Consider the following 18898-nt stretch of genomic DNA (forward strand, 5'->3'; position numbering starts at 1 on the left):
ACTTACTCATAGCAATACTGCCCTGATCGCACTTCCCCTTTTCCCTCCCCCTGGTACTTCTCCTCTCCCCTCCCCCCCTGCAATTGGGCGACCTGAATGACACAAGGCTAGTGCGATTATTTGTTTTGTCTTCCCTAGGTTTCCCTACCTTGTCGTGCCTTGAAACACTTGTGTACAGGCGCGTTATAAATGATGCATCATATCATATATCCTATCATAAGTACCAAATAATATATGCCAAATAATCAATGCCAAATACATTTAACACACACAGGCCAACAAAAGCTAAAACACAAATTCGTCAGTTTCATAATCTGGTGTCAACCATTACATTTTTAGGCATGTGAATAGTAAAACCATTCACCTGCATGTGTATAAAAAGAAGTACATGACTGAAAAGAAATAACATATAATAAATACATAAAAGTCTACTAAATATACTCTCAGAATCTGGCCATGTTGCATTTAAGTTGTAGCAAAAAAAGCATTTTACCTGAGTGGTTCATGTGACCTATATAAGGTCAATGTGCACGTTCTGTTCTGAAAATTTGAACACCTGAATGGGGAAGCAAAAATGAGTATAATCAGTGGTGAGATTCTAGTGGTGAGATTCTAAATGTAGACCTACCTCTACATAGCTCTCTAACTTCAAGCCTGTGCCGGATTACCTGTGTTTGTGCATACAGCTACCTTGGCAGTCCAAACCATCAGTCTGAAGTGGTGGCGGCAGAGGCTGAGACCTTGTCATTCCACTTGGCGCAGTTGACTGTCCACCTCGACCGTCATACTGAGGCCAATGTGGACATTCGGCTTTCCAGTGTCCAAACATTTTACAATAGTTGCACTGATCACTGTACATATTCATGTAATGCATCTCAGCAGTTTGCCTTGATTCATATGACTGGGATGTACTTATCCCTCGTCCCTGACCTCCCCTTCTCTAGGGAGGTTGTAAACTCTGTATCGGCAATGCAAACTTTTGACTTCGGTAGTTTGTTTTTGTCTTTGAAATGTTTGATGGAAGTGCTGTGCAGCTAATAAAACTTCTACCAAACCCTTTCCCTCCCATCCTAGTAATAATGCCTTAATTACTTCGATATCTTAGGCTGAAAGCCCATTACAAACTGAGCCACCACAGGCTGAGGCGCTATAATGGCTGTGTGAACAATTTCCGAGTATTGAAAGTGTGTTAAAGATGCTTATTCAGCGCCAGATAGGGGGATGCACCTACTAATTGCAGGGTTAAAGAAGATGCAGGGTGGATACATGTGAAATAAGAAAGATACTCTGAGCCACAGAGACACTGTATAAATACGATTAGTGGGAAATCCCTCGGAGCGGGCTGGATCTGGGAACTTTTCAATTTAAAACGTGACCACAACGACGGGGATGTGCAAAGGGGGAGGAGGCTCAATTTACTCGTCATATGGGAATTAAAACAACCAGAACTTGGTGATGTAACTGCAGGGCGGTTAGCCACCCTGCATGGTAGCAGGGAGGGTGGCTCTGTACCAATGTTCTGGCCACATGACCACCAATGCCCATTGGCAGGCAGCAGTGGGAAGAGAACGCTGGACGGTGACAGAGTGGCTTTCCTAGGAGGACCAATCAGACAGTAAGTTCCTAAGCTCTGATGAGGTGGTCACCCCTCATAGTATCTACCACAGAGTCTGTGAAGGTCATCATCTAACATGTATCATGTGAATGTCACCTTTTCCCACCAGCTGCAGGGTGTCTTGTCCCGTTCTCAATGGTGCTGACCAATGGCAGTGTATTAAAGTTCCGCTGTCAGCACAAATGGTGCTTCATTAATAACCAGATGTTCCGGGTTGGGTTGTGAATAAAATGTGGTACCACATGCGGAGGTGAAGTGATGGGAAACTATGGAACCGTTTGCTCCAATGACGCTTTCACTAATTAATGAAACTATTGAGGCGTAGGAGATTGCAAGCCAATCAAATACCTGGGAAGCACAGAAAAAAACGAATCCTCCAACTTGCAAGTGTTTCCGACTATTGTATTTCTTGTTATAAAACTACTTTTCATAGTCTATTCAGATGTCAGCCTCTCAATCAGAGCTAATCCATTGTTCTGTTTGATTTGTGCACACCCAGCTGTAATAAGCAGCATTGTTTCTTGCCCGGATTGTGCTCTATTATTGAGTATGTGGTTTTTATTATGCACTAATTAGCAGACCACTGCCTTCAAAAGCATAGTTTTAAGTGCTCGAGATATTCCTGAGTTTTTCTCCCTTGGCTTGCTTAAATGCATTTATTTTAAACCAATCAGTCTTTCGAAGACACATTTCAGTAATAGTTTGTACCAGTCTATAAGTAAAGGTTTTCAAATCCATAGAGGTGGCAGGTTTTTCAGCTGGCCGATTGGGCAAACTTTGAGCAAGATAAATGTGTATGTGGGCAGCGCTGCTTGCAGCAATTAATTCAAATCTACACAAGTGGGATGATGGAAATCTATTATGACCTGTAGACCCTCCTGGAACTGAACGGGCTATTCTTGTATCTTTGGAAATCTCTGAACAATAATGAACAAATCAGTAGCTCTCCAGGGGGCATGTACAGTAACTAGGGTATCGTGTTCTGTGTATATTTGTGACATTTATCTAAGTACTTGCATGCTTTGGGCGAATAGTGAGTAAACATGAAATGTGCTGAACTTCATTTAGGAGGAAGAGGCCCTTGTCTAAACTGCCCTCAACCCATTCTCACAGGGTTAAGACAAGGAATGAATTATTCCAGGTCCGTTCCCAACTCAGTCTTCCTCAGGACGCTATCGACCCATGGCTAGCAGCGTGGGTATGGCTCATTAACTGACTGCTCTGCCCCCAGTAAAGACATTTCAGTGGCGCTCGCAAGTGTTGGTCCGATTTCAGATGACTGCTGGGTCACAGCCTATATCCGCCATTATGCTAACCACAATGTAGAGTGGTTTTCAGCTTTTTCAGAGACTAGGTTAGGTAAGCATCAGACAAGACCCATAATCAGTAGAAAGCCTGTTACAGTTTACATACTAAGATAGAGAAGAGTGGCAAATATAAAGTTGCAACTGTGTTGTACATTTAGTGTTTCGAGTGTCAAGGTACAGATTGAGCCAAGACAATGATGAGGCTCTTTTCCAAAATATTTTCTTAACACTCGTACAATACATTCAACCTAAACCATACTACACTACCCTGACCAGCAAAGCTGGCTCATGTTTTCTTAAGTCCGTAGGGAGCATCGATGTGCTGCTTTTACGTTTTTTATTCTAATATGCACTGGTCAACCGCTTTTTCTTTTTCTTAATCAGATAAACCATTCTAGAGGCAGGGTACTTTCCCTCCTCTATCGTCAGATAATCGCAACAGATTTCAGACTTCTGATTTCAGGATTAAATGTTCAAATTTCAGAGACAAACATTTACTGCAACCCATTTGAAGCAATACTTTACACAACATAACAATACAAAATTACCTGTGGGCACCACCCCATGATTTTTGGTCTGCTCTTTCTTCCGCATTTGCTCTGTCCACCCTCTTAGAGTGTCCGGCTGCTCCGGCCAGCTCTCCCCTCCAACAAAATCGTCTTTCCTGAGCCCACAGGAATGACTGGCAAGTTCGGCAACCCTTGGATGCAGAGCAGTGGGAATTCGACGTCTAAGGCACCAAAGTTGTCCAGGTCTGTGGGAAAAAAACTACCGACGATTCTGGTGGATTGGTGAACAATGTATTAGTAAAAAGCGAACAACAGGACAAAACAACGACAATACAAGACTTCGGCGCAAGTAAGACACTCCCCTCCACCCCCCAACCCCCCTTCCGTGCACCGTTCTCTTATACCCAGAGGAACAAATGCATTTCAATTGAATGGGTGGTCAACACAGGGCAGGGAATCCTACTGAAACTGTCACAAGCAGGGAACAAAGCCCCACTATACAAGCCTTTGTTATCAGCTGTGTTCCTACATGTTAGACAGTGTTATCAGGGAAAAAAGTGTATCATGATACATTTAGTGGAGTTGAATATACTCCTCAAAGATCCACACACGCTCTGAGATAGGTGAGGGTGCTTACAGTATGATAGCGTCTGTTTGCTGATGGCGCTTTTCCTAAAAAAGCGGGAGCATAAAACATGCTTGCATATGCCAAAGGGAAAAAACGTATAAGCGAGAGATGCAAAGGCGAGAATAGCTACGCGCTAAGCAGAGCCTTTATCTCAAAGACATGCACAGTAAAGTCTAAAGCCTCACCTCACACAAGCAAGAACCAGTGTTTAAACATGGCATTTTGCAATATCTGCTCAATATTATGTTTGTTTGTTTGTTTGTTTATTTATTTATATGGCGCACCTTACCCAGGGGCACCAGGGCGCAGGCAGAAGATAATTCGAAGCTTACAATGTTGCGGCAATATACACATTGGGGTAATGATAGAGATAACCAAAATTACAGGATAAGAGATGTAAAAATCTTCAAACATACAAAGTCAATATCTATGCAGGGGTAAATAAACAAATATACAAATATGTACAGGGCTGTAAGAGGCGGGTACTCCTGAGAAAAGTATTCCGGCTTACAGGATTACAGGAATAGGAGGTATGGAAGTGTATGCCAATCTTCATACAAATAGGTCAATATCTATACAGGAGGAAGGTGTACAGATGTGTGCTGTAAGGGCTGTTAGAGGCGAGGGCGAGGTCACGGGCAGGGTATCACTATCTATATCTAGGTATAGAAAGTGCAGCTACAAACAAGGGTTGTTGGAGTTAAGGTGACTGATGAGGTGTTTTCTGAAGTGTAAGTATGGTTGGTCAGCTCTTAGGTTATAATGCAGTAATGTGCAAGGGGAGTACATACAATGTTCAATTCCCAAACTTCCTCTCACACCGTGGAGCTGCACACGGGTGCCATTGCATGTAGTACAGCAACATATTTTTTAAATCACTGACATTGGTCCTTGTAAGACAAAATGGTGCATGGTTTCATGGGAGACGTGCAGAGATAGTAGAGAGCCCTATACTGAAAATGATTGACTGCAGCCCCTTCAGTTTGAAAGTCGAGCAGAAACTCAAGATGTCCTGTCAACCACAGAAGGCCAGGGACCTTTAAACTGTTTCATACAATGCATGTATTGGAGTGTACTGCTTTCTGCAAAAAAGCTATGTCAGCCTCATCCTGAGTGAGGTAAGCAGATCGTTTCTTTGTACTGGTGTGTTGGTTTGGGTGACTTTAATAATGATGCGTAGATTGTGAATCCTAGCAAGGTTTCACTGCTCTCGGGCAGATCTTACCTTCTCGGTGGGTGTTGGTAGGAAGATCTGAAAATAACATTTTTTTAACTGGTCAGATGGCTCAATGAGTTAACTGCTCTTTGCTGGGATTCTAGTTCAAGTTGCAGGTCAGAGGTTCAAATGTCAGCCAAGTCAAAGTTTGAAACCTGGAGTGCCATTTAAATTAGATGTTAAAAATAAGTGTTTACAGCTATGCTAAATGAAAAGAACTCTAATAGCTCTCACTATATATATTTTCTTTTTATATTTTAACCTTGAAGTCCACTTTATTGGTCTGTATCAGCTGTTAGATGTCCATACATCTTCCCTCCACCATTGATGAAGTCACTGGAACGATAACGGCTATTCTAGTGCACTGTGGCAGGGTTTAAGACGATTGCCATCTGAGTCGACCAGTTGGGCGCTTTCTTTTTCCAAATGAGACCTAGATGTTAGTACTCTGAAATGTAAATGCTCACGGTACAGCATAAACAGAGCTATCATGAATGAAAGGGAGCTGCTTCACAAATAAGAGGCCCCTTTTTGTGTCCATTAGGGCCGATCAGCAGAACCACGTGGAAAGCTCGAAACACAAAACCCGGCAGCCGTGCTGGTGGGCTCAGAAAACAGGATAAATACCACACAAGTTCTTTCACAAGACTATAGGCTCATGAAGAAGGGGAATTGCTTCTCGAAACGCGTCAGCCACTGTTAAAAGAACTAAATCCTCTGTGTTTCCTATGCTTGAAATAAAGCGTCACTTGTTTAGTACATTCAAAGAATGGATTTCATCATTAAATTTGAATTTAACTTTGTCCTTTTCCACTGAAATCCGTAGCAATATATTCTTAGACTGAAAATGTATTGATATTGTGATTAAGGCGTCGTTCAGACGCATCATTACGGTGTGCAGGGGACGGGAGGGTTCCAGTTTGGATCCTCTTTTTCCTTCCTTTGTTTATCTAGGTAGCCCTGTGCCAGGACCACTTTTCCTCCCCGGCCCCTTAAGTTACCCACATTTGGCCTTAAAGTATCACTTACTCTTGATATCTGTATTAGTGGTGTGCATCTTCAACCCTTTCTACCTTCTGTGCTCTCCCCACCTGTCGTCTCACCCTGGTGTGGTGCAGTTTGTTGTGGTGCAAATATCTCAGAAACTGTGAATCCTAGGTCCTTGAAACATGGTGAACCTCAAGTTGTGTTCCTTGTATCGAGACCGGTCCTTCTAAGACAACATTGATGTTTCGACGATTTAAGGGAACCGTCTCATGTGTGAAGGTGCTGAAATCCGGGGAAAGGGTGGGGTGTCCAAATGTTATGTAGCCAGTAATGTCCGCATGGTCCTAACAGGTAACTATGCAAAATTTGGTGCAGATTGGTGAAACTGTGTTGAATTGTATAAGGAACAACACTTTTCCACAAACACACACACAACGTTTGACATATATATAGTACATTGCGTAATTATTTGTTAAAAACCACACCAGAAAGCTCTTTTGTGGGGTTGGGGACTGCTGCCAAAGTTAGCGATCTCGAGCCAAAGGCGAGAGCCTCTAGGGACAGCAAGCAGCACAAGAAGGAAAAGGCCTAACATTATTAGAGCTGTGCGGCAGAAGAAAGGAAGCCTCACCTTGAAATTCATGTGACATAGCCTAGTCACTCTCTCCCTGTTCACTGTGTATGCATCACACATGGAAGCTTGGAAGCCCACCTTTACAGGCGGTTAAAGCCTCCATTCCAAGCTTGCTGATTGGCTAGAGAGCTGGAAACAGTGAGAAGATGAAATGGGACGAATGTCTGCTACTTCCGGTAATTAAAGCCTAGAATCTACACTTTCTGATTGCGTAAAGAGAAGAAATCATGCTTTGTTTATTTTTCTTTAGACAATCGGAATGTCGATTCCAAGCTTTAACCACCAGTAGAAGCCTGCTTTCTATGCCTTTGCTTTCGCCAGAGAGCTGGGAACAGTGAGAAAAGCAATCCGCAAGCTTAGAATGTAGGCTCTTACTGCCCGGAAAAGAAACAGCCGAAAAGAAACAGCCTTCCAATCTTCTCTTTGTGGTGCGTGCACACTGTTCAAATGGCAAGGAGAGAGGGACCATCTTTTACACAGAAAGCCTCCGGACCCACAACCCCTGCCCCCACCCCAGACCCTGCACAGGACCTAATAAGGTTAGATCCGTTTGTCTAAAATTGTTGCCTTGTTGTTCTGCACATCTGTGGTGGTACAACAGAAGGAGGTTAATCTGTCAATTTGTCAGCACCATTTCACGTATAACCTGCCCTTTTTTTGGAAATGTAACTTTTTTTAATTTCGCAATTTTTCATTCTTTTTTTTCCTTTATATAAAGGACGGCAGTGCTCAAATTGATCTCCCAGTACCGAAGTACCTATCGGAAGCAACAACCACAGGGACCCAAGGTGGTGCTATAGCACCAATGACTGGGACCATTGAAAAGGTAATCATGTTTATATATTTTCTTTGGGCTTTATGACAAACCATTTTAACGTGGCTTTTTTCAAACATGTCAGAGATGTGTAGGTTATAAAGCATGTTATCAAGAACACCAATAAATGGCTTCAAATCCTGCTTCATTCATATGGTACTTTTGTGAGAGAAAAGCAAATTACACATATGTAACTTTTTGCCAAACAAGTAAATTAACTCAAATTGTTAATCCAGTATCAATAACCTATAGCTCAAACCGTGTGCTTTAAAACGTATTGAAGTTATTGCGTTTGTAATGTTGATTTACAAGTCTTGTTCAGTGTCAGCCAGTTTCTGAGCCCATCCAAATGAGTTCCCTTTCTCAAAAGAGAAGTGGCCATAATTTCAAAAACAAAAAACCTTCGCAAAGCAGGTCTGGTTTTACAAATGCTGAGGATAAGCCTTTTTTCCACTGTAGAGGCTTTGCAAAAAGACATCTTACCCTCTCCATTTGCAGTCATCAATTTCATGGAATAATTGTTTTTATACATTATGGTGTGGGAGAACATCTCACAATATTTATAAGTAAAAAAGATTAGATCAGAAGTCGAAGGCCAAAACAAAGCTAAAGGAAATTAACACAAAACTGTCAATCATCCTGTCACCTCTGTTCGTATATAGCGATTCCTGTCAGATTCCTTCAACTTCTAAGCGATATAATAACGTGTTTATTACTACCCCATTTTATTTTGAATGCATATTCATTGATCTACCTCTGAAGGATGAAAGGGTAAGTCGCCCTGCCACAGGATTTGAACTTGCGAAGAGCACACTGTCCTCATATCAGATACCAAAGTTTTCACTGTAAAGCATCTAACCCTTGGTACCTCTACTTATTTTTTGGAAGAGAAGAGCCTTAGTGTGTGCAGATAAATACATTTATATGCCTTGGCATTTGATGGCAGTTGTACACATATTAGCATTGGTTGTAATTTGTAATGCTCCATACAGAAATGTGTATAAGAACAGCCAGCACATCTGTGTATTGTGAAAACACACATTTCCTTGTGTCTTCACAGTAATTATGTTACAAACAAATTTTATCCATTAACTAGGTATGCAAAAAGTTGTTAGAAACTTAAAATTCAATTATAAGCTTCCATTTTGCAAATACAACATATTATTTTATGCAAATAGAGACTGACCATATCCTAAGTGCCTTAAAAACCTCCCACTGTTACGCTCACCTGGTCTCTGCGGGGACGTTGGGGCACGGTTGCAGCCCTCCCTGGAAGTGAATTCCCCTTGTCAATCTTCTTCCCTGCTCGTGTGCTGTGGACTGTACTGGTTTTGGGCACTGCTCCTGCGAGGATATGAGAGATCGTGAGAATGTTGCTATATGACTGCTGTCTCTCTCAAACCCTTCTTCCCAGAATGTGGTGAGCATGCGCCGACCCATATAGTCTCACCTGTTGATTGATGATGGTGAGCTGTCCGTCCTGCTTCTCACTGCAGGGGTGCTTTTGATGGACTGCGTTCCTTCACTGGTCCATGTTCATGGCAGCCCAGACCGACTGTGGCTGAACCACTCCTGAAGGTAAGTGTCTTATGACCTTTAAAATATTGTAATGTTGATTCTTGATTATTGTCCATGTCCTTTTAATGATGTCTTTCCTCTGCTTTCTCCCAATAGATATGCGGCCCAGCGGTAGTTGCAGTGCATGAAGCAAGGCCAAAAGGAAGATAATGGAGTCTCGATGCTCCGACAGCAGGTGAGTGTTGATTTAAGGTTAAGTGCGAGCATTTGTCTAAGCGTGACCTTAAACGTAATGTCTCAGCAAATTCTAACCTTGTCTTTGGCTTTTTCTCTTGCAGGCACCGTATGTCACGACGTCGGGCTGGAGCGCTGCTTTCCGGAGGTCTGGAGATGGAAGATGAATGCCAGAGTCCACAATGATGCGTGCCTAAGGAAGCGGATTCCTAGGTAAGTGCTGCGGCTGGTAGCTGAGAACAAGGTAAGATGCACTCTAGCGAGTAGCTGAAAACAGGTAAAATGCGCTCATCTCGTAGCTGGGAACAGGTAAAGTGCGCTCAGGCCGGTAACTGGAAACAATTAAGAGGCGCTTAGGCGGCGGTGAGCGTTACGCTGCAATAGCAGAATAACGCGAAGCGTGTGTGTGAGGGCTTAGCAGGCTTATATAGGCTAGCTCTAGCCACGCCCATAGTCCTGACTCATCGGCCCCACCCTGCCACTCCTAAAGGATGCTTACACGTGCAGTCTGACTCTCCCAAGCAGCCACGCCCGACCAAATGCACGTGGGGGCCCCTGGGGAAACAAAGTACTTGCTCCAAATAAAAATGTGCTAGTGCACATTTATTTATGAGCCTGGCGACTGAGTCCAGCTGGGCCCTCCATGTTGCATTGTCCCCAAGGGACAATTAAAGGTTGTGTTACCTCTTGCTCTCGTGCCCTGATGGTGCAGGGTCTGGGGTTCCAGGCCCATGGCCATGACACCCACCCAACAAAGGTCAGTCATTTAAAAAAAGTAATTTTCATAAGAGATGTGTATTGGTATTCCAGAAGTAAGCAGATCTTTATTGACATTTAAAATCTTTGTCGTCTTCACCTATACCTTCACTATATTATCCAAATGAGCTTGGGCGGTATCAGTCTTATGATTTCTTTCAGCAATTTTTATTCATTCAAAAACACATAAACAGAATATCAACCTTAACTGTGTCAACACTCCCACTATAGCGTCTGCCCCGCCCTCCAGGTCTAGTTTAGGTAGTTCGGTGCCTTTCCCCTGCTTATCTTTAGTCTAATCTTCCTCCTCCGGGAAGATGCCAAGTATCCTTAGTCTTGTCGGGATATACAACCTGGTATAATCATTCAGGACATATGTAAGAAAGGGCAAAAAAAACGTACTGAACCTGCTCACTGTACCACGGACTATTGCCATCATCCTTTCCATGCTTATGGTATTGCATAGTGCCTCTCTTTGCTTCCAGTGCTTCACTATATATCGCCGGGCACATATAAGGTTGTTTGCACACAACGTCCCTGTTCTCCCTCCCATCCTAGATTCCCCTTCTGCTCTAATGTTAAGGAGCGCTAGCGCTCCATCCAACTCCAGGTCAAAACCTACAGATTCTCATCTCAACCTTCTGCCAGAAATGTTGTCGTTTCAGGCAACCCCACCGAACATGCTCCGTCATACCCTCCCCCTGCATTTCCACCAGCACAAAAGTGAATTATAAAGTGGGACATATTTGAAAAGAGAATAGTGAAGAATATCTGTCAGAACTATGTAGTTTATTGTGAAATACAACGTGATTTATACCCTTTTTTCTTGATAAACCTAGTTGTAGAAAATGTTTGTGAGATCGCAATTGATATTTACTAATCACCTGGAATTAGTTATTTTAAACATTTAATGAAAAATAATGGTTAGCATATTCAGAACGTATAACTAATTAGAAAAAATACTAGGCATCATTTTGCATTTCTATTTCTTTAATCAGCCTTCATGTGTTTGAGCATTTCTTCTAGTAATTTGACTAAGATGTGTGTGAATGTTTAACTTGTGCACACAATTTCCATGTGTAATACATGTATCATATACAGTGTCCAAAGAGCCATTCATATTGTCCTCATTAAAAAAACAAAAATGCCAGTTCCTCAGCCTGATTCGCTTCTTCCATTGTTGATTAGATTTTGTAGATAAGGCTGGCGGCTTGCTGTTGTAATAATATTCACAGCTGCCTTTTCTGGGAGGCATCAGCTCATTTTCTTTGTTTATGAATCTCATCTCCGTCCAGTCATGTTCTAATCGGTGTATGACCAATTGACATTTTATATCTTAGTTTCAATGGCTCGAAGAGGTTTGTAAGGGATCTAATAATGCTACCTATAAAGCTGTTTTAATGAATGAAAAGAATCATGTAGACTATTGTGTTTGAAAGTTGATGAAACATTTCATATGCTCTTTCAGTGGTTAAGTCATTTCATTTATTTTGTTCAGTTCATATGGCCATTACTTACATAATCCACATCTGTCAAATTCATTCAATTATTTTCCCAACCACATCATAGTTAAAGAGATATTTAAGTCTTCATGACTTGGGTATTAGATATTTATGTTTAATATCCTGTTTTTAAATGAGAATTGTGTAATCAAACTTGCCATCTGTACTTTCAAAATATTTATTTTTGGTAGTTAGTAGTTCAGTTCTTGGCCTTTTTCTTCGCTTTTATAATGTTTGGTTAAACACTTTCTAACAGTGTCTTCTTGATTTACATCTCTATGGCTAATGATTGCTGCTTTCCTTTCTGAAATCTTCAAGTCTGCTACAGTTTCTGTTTTCTCTGAGATATGCCCCCATCAGGATGTTAGATATTGTAATTCGACCTTCAAGATGATTGATATTAATATGAACTTCCAAATCCAGCAATTGAATGTTATTTTCATGGTATTTAGTATAAAATTAATTTTATATTGTCATTGTTACTTGCCAGTTTTGCTGATGTACACCAGTGCCTACCTAGATAACGGGAATATCGTCAGTGTAGCATAGCCATTTGACATGTTTCATGCAGTTCCATTCTTTGTGACTCTTTGCACATTTGATTTCATAGTGCAACATAAATAAGTTGGCTAAGATCGGAGTACATTTTGCCCCTATCGCTACTCGTTTGGAGTTGGTGGAAAACTTTGTTATTGAACAGCAATTTAGAACTGTTGATAACATTTCCCCTAACATCTGTGCATGGGTTTGAAAGTTAACATTTCACTCTTTAGTACCTGGTTAGCTTGGCCAGCGCTCCAAAATAACCTTCTGCCTAGGGAGACATTGGCTCTGAAAGCACTCATTTTAAGAGCTATAACCACTTCTAAGGAGCCACATTTTTAAAAAAATAATTGCAATTTCAGAATTATACTGGTGAGAATTACAGAAACCTGCTACTTACTTATTTGTGCTTCCCTTCTTCCCTGATCTTCCTGAGCTGAAAGGGGAACAAGAAGGTGTTAGACCTGCAGGGTTTAGGAAAGCCCCTAGACGGTCACACCAGAAAAAATACAATCCTCTAGCGAAAAATGCCCAATACACCTCTTGCAATGATAACAAGTTTATTTCCGCACAAAAATGGAAAGCACCAACAAAGAACTGGGTCACGCGCCAGAAGAGGTGTTCGTCTGGGCTTATTAGCCGGCCTGGGAAAAACAGTACTGGAGGGCCGACGTGAACCGACAGAGAGGCAACAGCAGAGGGCCAGTGGCACGTGGAACGCTGCCCACGAGAAAGCAGGTGAGCCTGCCGAAGAGAAAAGTGGTTGGGGTGGAGAAAAGGGGTGAACTCTTAAGCGGAATGCCACCACCACAGGATTTGTTCATAACCGGGACAGTCTGGGCCGGACCCTAGCAAGTAGCGGACCACCATAGAAGAGCTCGGACACCGGACACCGGGCAGGGGTGAGGTAACCAGTGCCCTACTACCAGAATGTTGGACTACTTATATGTAACCGTTAAGAAATAAAATGAAGAACCGCTTACAACTTTCCTTGAGTCTCAGCATGCTTTGTAACAAAACCCAAGTGGTGGCAGCGGTGGGATCGAGGAGAGAATGCCATGGAGGGACTGCTAAAAGCACTGACGGAAGGGCAACAGCAACTTCAGCATGCACTACAAATCCACAGTCAGCAGGCCCAAGCCGACAGGCAAACGTTTCAACAGGCTCTGCAGTTACAGCAAGTACAACTAGCAGAGGTAGCAACTACCAGAAGGCAGGCCCAGGTACCAGCCACAGTGTTACAAAAGTATGTACTGGGAGCTCTCCCGGCGCATTTCTTTGTGAACTTTGAGAGGGTGGCCAGGAACGTGCAATGGCCGCAAGAACAATGAAGTCACAATGTGGCCCCCTTGATGACGGGTGAAATGCAGAGCGCTTACCAGGCAGCCAATCCCAGTGGAGATACGGCCTTCATCGATATGAATAAGGTCGTCCTGGAGAGGCTAGGGCACGATGAAGAAACCTACCGGGTAAAGTACCAGGATACGAAGTTGTTACCACAAGAGACGTTGGTAGACAAATGGCTCCAGCCAGCCACTACCGCTGCCCACGAAATGGTCGAGCAAATCATACTAGAACAGTTCGTGGAAGCCTTGCCCACCCCGGTACAAAAGTGGGTGAAACAACATCACCATCCAAGCCTGACAGAGGCCGTCAATATAGCCTCAGCATACCAGAAGGCTGGCCAGGGAAGAGTGCTGACATATGTTTCAACTAATAGAATGGTGGAAGGGCCCTCCAACCCTTCTCATCGCCTGGGTCGAGGAGGAGGAATGATCACGGGTCCCCGGAAACCAGAGACTGAAGGGGGAAGACCAGGCCGGATGAATGTTACCCTCACAGAGCCCACAATGTTACGAATGCAGAGAATGGGGCCATATTTCCTGGCATTGCCAAAAAATGAATAAAATGTAGCCCATGGATATTGGACTGTTTGATGCACAACGAGCTGGGACCTACCATAGAGAACGAGGCCCACACCCCAGAACGCAGTACCTCTATGTCTGTGAGGCTGAAGTGGAAGAAATCCCCACGAGAACCCTGCTGGACTCCAGAAGCCTGCAAACAGCAGCGAGCGCCCAACTGGTAGGTGGTGGGAACAAACAGGGAGACTGAATACCGATACGTTGTGTGCATGGAGATATGAAAGTGTATCCGACCCAAGATATCAGGGTGAGGTTGGCTGGGGAGAACTTGAAAGTCAAGGCAGAAGTGCTACCAGTGCTTCTGGAACCTCTAGTGGTGGGGTCAGATGTGGCACTAATGCCTAAACTCGTACAGAGCATCGAGGAAAATTGGTTGGCTAGCGCTCCCTTCCAGGGAGAAAAAATCATGCCTCTGGCCGGACGCAAACCCAAGAGTAGGGCAGAGAAAAGGGCACTGCAGAATAAGTGGCAGGAACAGGTTATGATGCCATTCGCTGACGATTAGAAGATAGACGAGCAAGGGGACAGTTACCGGTTGGCGCAAGAATTGTACCCCATGTTAAGAAATGCCCGAGTCGCACCGAGCAAACGGATCAGAGTTCAAGGGCCGCACTTTATACACAAGAAGGGTCTATACTATTGGGTGGTACAGCAACCCGGGGAATAACCCCTTAAACAGCTATTGGTTCCTGGCAAGTTTCGGTCAACAGTATTGGAAGTCGCTCATGTGCAAGTGGGAGAGGGCCACTTGGTCGCTGAGAAAACCTTACAGAAAGTTCTGGTACGGTACTTCTAGGCCCGAGTGTACAGGCAGACGCAGAGGTTCTGTTAGCAATGTGATAAGGCTCAGAAAAAGAACAGGGCTAACATCCCGGAAGCTCTGCTGCAGACAATGCTGCTAATTACTGTACCTTTCCAACGGATAGGAATGGACATTGTGGGGCCACTTGATCCCTCCAGTAGAGGGCATAAATATTTATTGGTAACTGTGGACTATGCGACCCGAAACCCCGAAGCATTTCCTCTAAGGAGCATAATACCGCAACAGGTCTGCGATGCCCTAATGCTGTTTATTGCCCAGGTAGGGATCCCCAAGGAGATCCTCAGACTGGGGAACTAACTTCATGTCTGCAATACTGAAGCAGATATGTCAAACACTCCACATAGAGCATTTAAAAGCCTCAGTCTACCATCCACAAACGGATGGTTTGGAAGAACGGTATAATCGGACGATCAAACAAATGTTGAGTAAAACGATGACACCCACTGACAAGGTCTGGGATCAAATGGTACCATGGATCCTCATGACTCTGTGAAATACGCCACAGGGTTTGCCCCCTTTGAGCTATTGTTTGGCCGACAAGTGTGGTCCTGCTTGGATATCCTGAAGTAAGAATGGGAGGAACAGCCCCAGCAAGAGATATCCTTGACTGAATATGCCACCAAGTTGACGGAAAGGGTATCAAAGCTACGAGCTAGCGCCAACACGCATTTGCAACAAGCACAACAGGTCCAGGAGAACCAGTATAACCGAGGAACCAGGATGCAGAGAACGAAATGTTGGTGGCTTGGAGGGGCCCGTATACGATAGAGCAAGTACTGGGGCCGGTTACATACAAGGTCCGGCAAGAAGATCGTCGATTCCCAGTGCAAATCTATCACGTCAACTTACTGAAGAAATGGGTAGAGAAAGTCCTGACGATTGCTCTAATCAGTACGGAACCTCAAGCTAATACCGAGATGCATTTCGGATGGGATCGAATTGGGCTGGAGGCATTGCAAATTAGTTTGGACTTGAGAAAACCGGAAAGAGAACAACTTGACCAGCTCCTCCAGGAGTTCCAGAAGATGTTCTCGTCCTTACCCGGAAGAACTACGAAAGCCTATCACAAGATAAATACCACTCTTGGGACCACCGTCGGGGCACGACCCTATAGGATTCCCGGAAGCCAGGTTGCAAGCCGTGAACCAGGAAATGCAGTCCATGTTGGCCATGGTTGTCATAGAACCTTTGCATAGCCAATGGTGTTCCCCAAAGTTTTGGTACCTAAACCGGATGGGAGCATACCATTCTGTATGGGTTTCCATAAACTAAACAAGGTCTCTAAGTTAGATGCCTACCCGATGCCCCAGATTGACGACCTACAGGAAAGGCCTGGGAAAGCAGTTTATCTCACCACCATCGATTAATCGAAAGAGTATTGTCAAATCCCACTCCGGCCAGGGGACAGAGAAAAGACAACCTTTGTGACCCCCTCAGGGCTTTACCAGTTTACGGTGCTGCCGCTTGGCCTCCATGGATCCCCAACAACTTTTGAACTTCTCATGAACTCCCTTCTGAGGGGACACAGAGTATGCGGGAGCTTGCCTCGATGACATCATTATCTATAGCACTTCCAGAGCTCCCATCTGCAGCATCTGTGGGCTGTGTTTCAGTCTTTGGAGGCTGCTGGTCTCAACATCAATCCCAAGAAGACTTCGACAGCCTTCGCCCATACTTAGTATCTAGTATACTACATTGATCGGGACACTTCGGCCTTAACAGGGCTAGTAGACGGCTATTGATTGGCTTCCGTTCCCAGCCAATGCCAGACAAATCCAGGCTTTCCTGGGTTTCGTAGACAACTATAGAAGGTTCATACCGCACTTTTCAACATTGGCAGCCCTGTTGAAAGATTGCCTACAGTTGACCCGGACCGCCAAGGCCAGGGATAATCAACAAGAGGCCGAACAGGCATTTAGAGATCTGAAGAAGGCCTTGGCTAAACATGCAGTGTTACAATGCCCGGATTATTTGGTGCTGTTCCTCTTGCATGCGGATGCGTCTTGAGTAGGGATTGGGGCTATTCTCTTTCAGAAACAGGGGGAAGGAGAATGTCCAATTCTGTTTATCAGCAGGAAACTGTTGCCCCACGAGAGGGCCTATACCAATATTGAGAAGGAGTGTCTGGCAGTTAAGTGGGCCAACGAGCCGGTGAGATATTACCTCCTAAGGCACACATTACCCTGGTAATGGATCATGTGCCGTTGGTCTGGATTTCAAGGACTAAGCACTCTAACCCCAGGATCCTGGACTGTCCACCAGCCGGGTAAACTGCTGACGCAAGCAGATTTCCTGTCAAGAGCGCATACCCTGCCCAAACGTCAGGGCTTGGTGAGGAGGGTATATGAGGAAGTGACGTTGAAAACCAAGGGAGCAAAGTCTGCGGCATGCAGGACAGGAAGGGTTTAATCGGGATGTGCGCGGCTGTTAGGAGAGTGAAGGACTGTTCGGTGTGAGCGAGGGTGAGGATTCTGAAAGAGGCGGAGTTGGGTTAATGAATTGGCTCCGTCCTTTTCTTTAAAAGGAGTCAGAAGCCCACCACGAGGAGGTTGTGCCACAAAGGACAGAGGAGACTGCCGGTCATGGGCCAGAAGAGGCGTTTGTCCGAGCTTATTAGCCAGCCCGGGTAAACGGAACCGGAGGGCTGACGTGAACGGACACAGAGGCGACAGCAGAGGGCCAGTGCCACTCGGAACGCTGCACACGAGGAGCAGGTGAGCCTGCTGAAAAGGGTTGGGGCGGAGAAAAGGGGTGAACTCTTAAGCGGAACGCCTCCACCACAGGATTTGTTCATAACCGGGACAGTCTGGGCTGGAACCTGCCAAGTACCGGACCACCATAGGACTCACAAAAATCAGCATCACTATCAACAGATGAAAAGGGTTAAAATAGAAAAGCGACAGTATATTTGAACAGAATCATAAATGTGCTCCCAAAGCACCCACCAGAAAACATTTACGTTCTCAGTTAAATCTTGTATGTTTTATATCAAGAGGAATCGCAACTTGGGCCTATCTGAAACAGAAGTGCAGATGGGAGTGGGCCACGCGTTCAGGAAGACCATTTTTACTTACTGAAAGGAGCGCACTGCTGGTCAAACGCTCACCTTCTCCTACAGCACTCCACGTGCTCCACGTGTCCCTAGCACTGCGAGCAAAGCTCTTGCTGGGGCATTTTCGCTTCCTGGAGGAGGCGGCCTTAACTGCGGTCATGTGACAGATCACGTGACTTTGAAGCTCTATTTATTGCCGGCCCAATCACCCTTGCGACGTTAAGCCCTGGAGGCAGTAAGGGCTGGAGCTTCTGTTTTGCTGTGACTGTCCAACGGCTCTGTGAGTAACCCAGACCAAGGTTCTACGCTGCTACTTCATTTGCCTCAATTCAACCTGTCTTTAGGGAAAGGGGGGAGAGTCGGACTCTGGCAGCTCCTCAAGCTGTCGGGCGTTCCTTACCCTGAGACCAGGTGCTCCTCCAGTCTTATGCTGACTTATGGGACTATTACTCAGTTTATGAGCATTTTTTCGAAATAATTAATGGACATACCTGATGATCCATCTATTCCCCATTATCCCGATTTTAGAAAGAGATCCATATCTATTTGTATTCTCTTAAAAAGTGTACTTGGGGTAGTGTTTGATGTGTTTAAGCTATTCAGTGCATTTAAAAAATAAATACTGTCTGCTACACTATAGGTCTTATTATTTGTGATTTTTCCTGCTTGTAATACCTATTTTTAATTTAAGTCTAGGAGTTTCCGCACTCTATCATCCATAGAGCTACTCTGCTGTTATCCCTCCTGTTCCCTGCCTTTCACCCCTGCGGGTTCTCCACTCGTTTGGATGACATGTAAGGGACTTAGGAGCCGGGCAGTTATGGAGGTTTCCCTT

General features: G+C 44.4%; 1 protein-coding gene across 1 annotated transcript in view; it reads left to right on the forward strand.

The window, feature by feature from the left end:
• MCCC1 (methylcrotonyl-CoA carboxylase subunit 1) overlaps positions 1 to 18898 on the forward strand; it is a 577485-nt gene that overhangs the window by 456048 nt on the left and 102539 nt on the right. The window contains exon 17 of the mRNA XM_069618652.1: positions 7615 to 7722. Coding sequence (XP_069474753.1) covers positions 7615 to 7722 — 108 coding nt within the window. The remainder of the gene's footprint in view (positions 1 to 7614; positions 7723 to 18898) is intronic.

The sequence above is a fragment of the Ambystoma mexicanum genome, chromosome 10 (assembly GCF_040938575.1).
Source record: "Ambystoma mexicanum isolate Mex_15411 chromosome 10, UKY_AmexF1_1, whole genome shotgun sequence".
Taxonomy (NCBI): Eukaryota; Metazoa; Chordata; class Amphibia; order Caudata; family Ambystomatidae; genus Ambystoma; species Ambystoma mexicanum.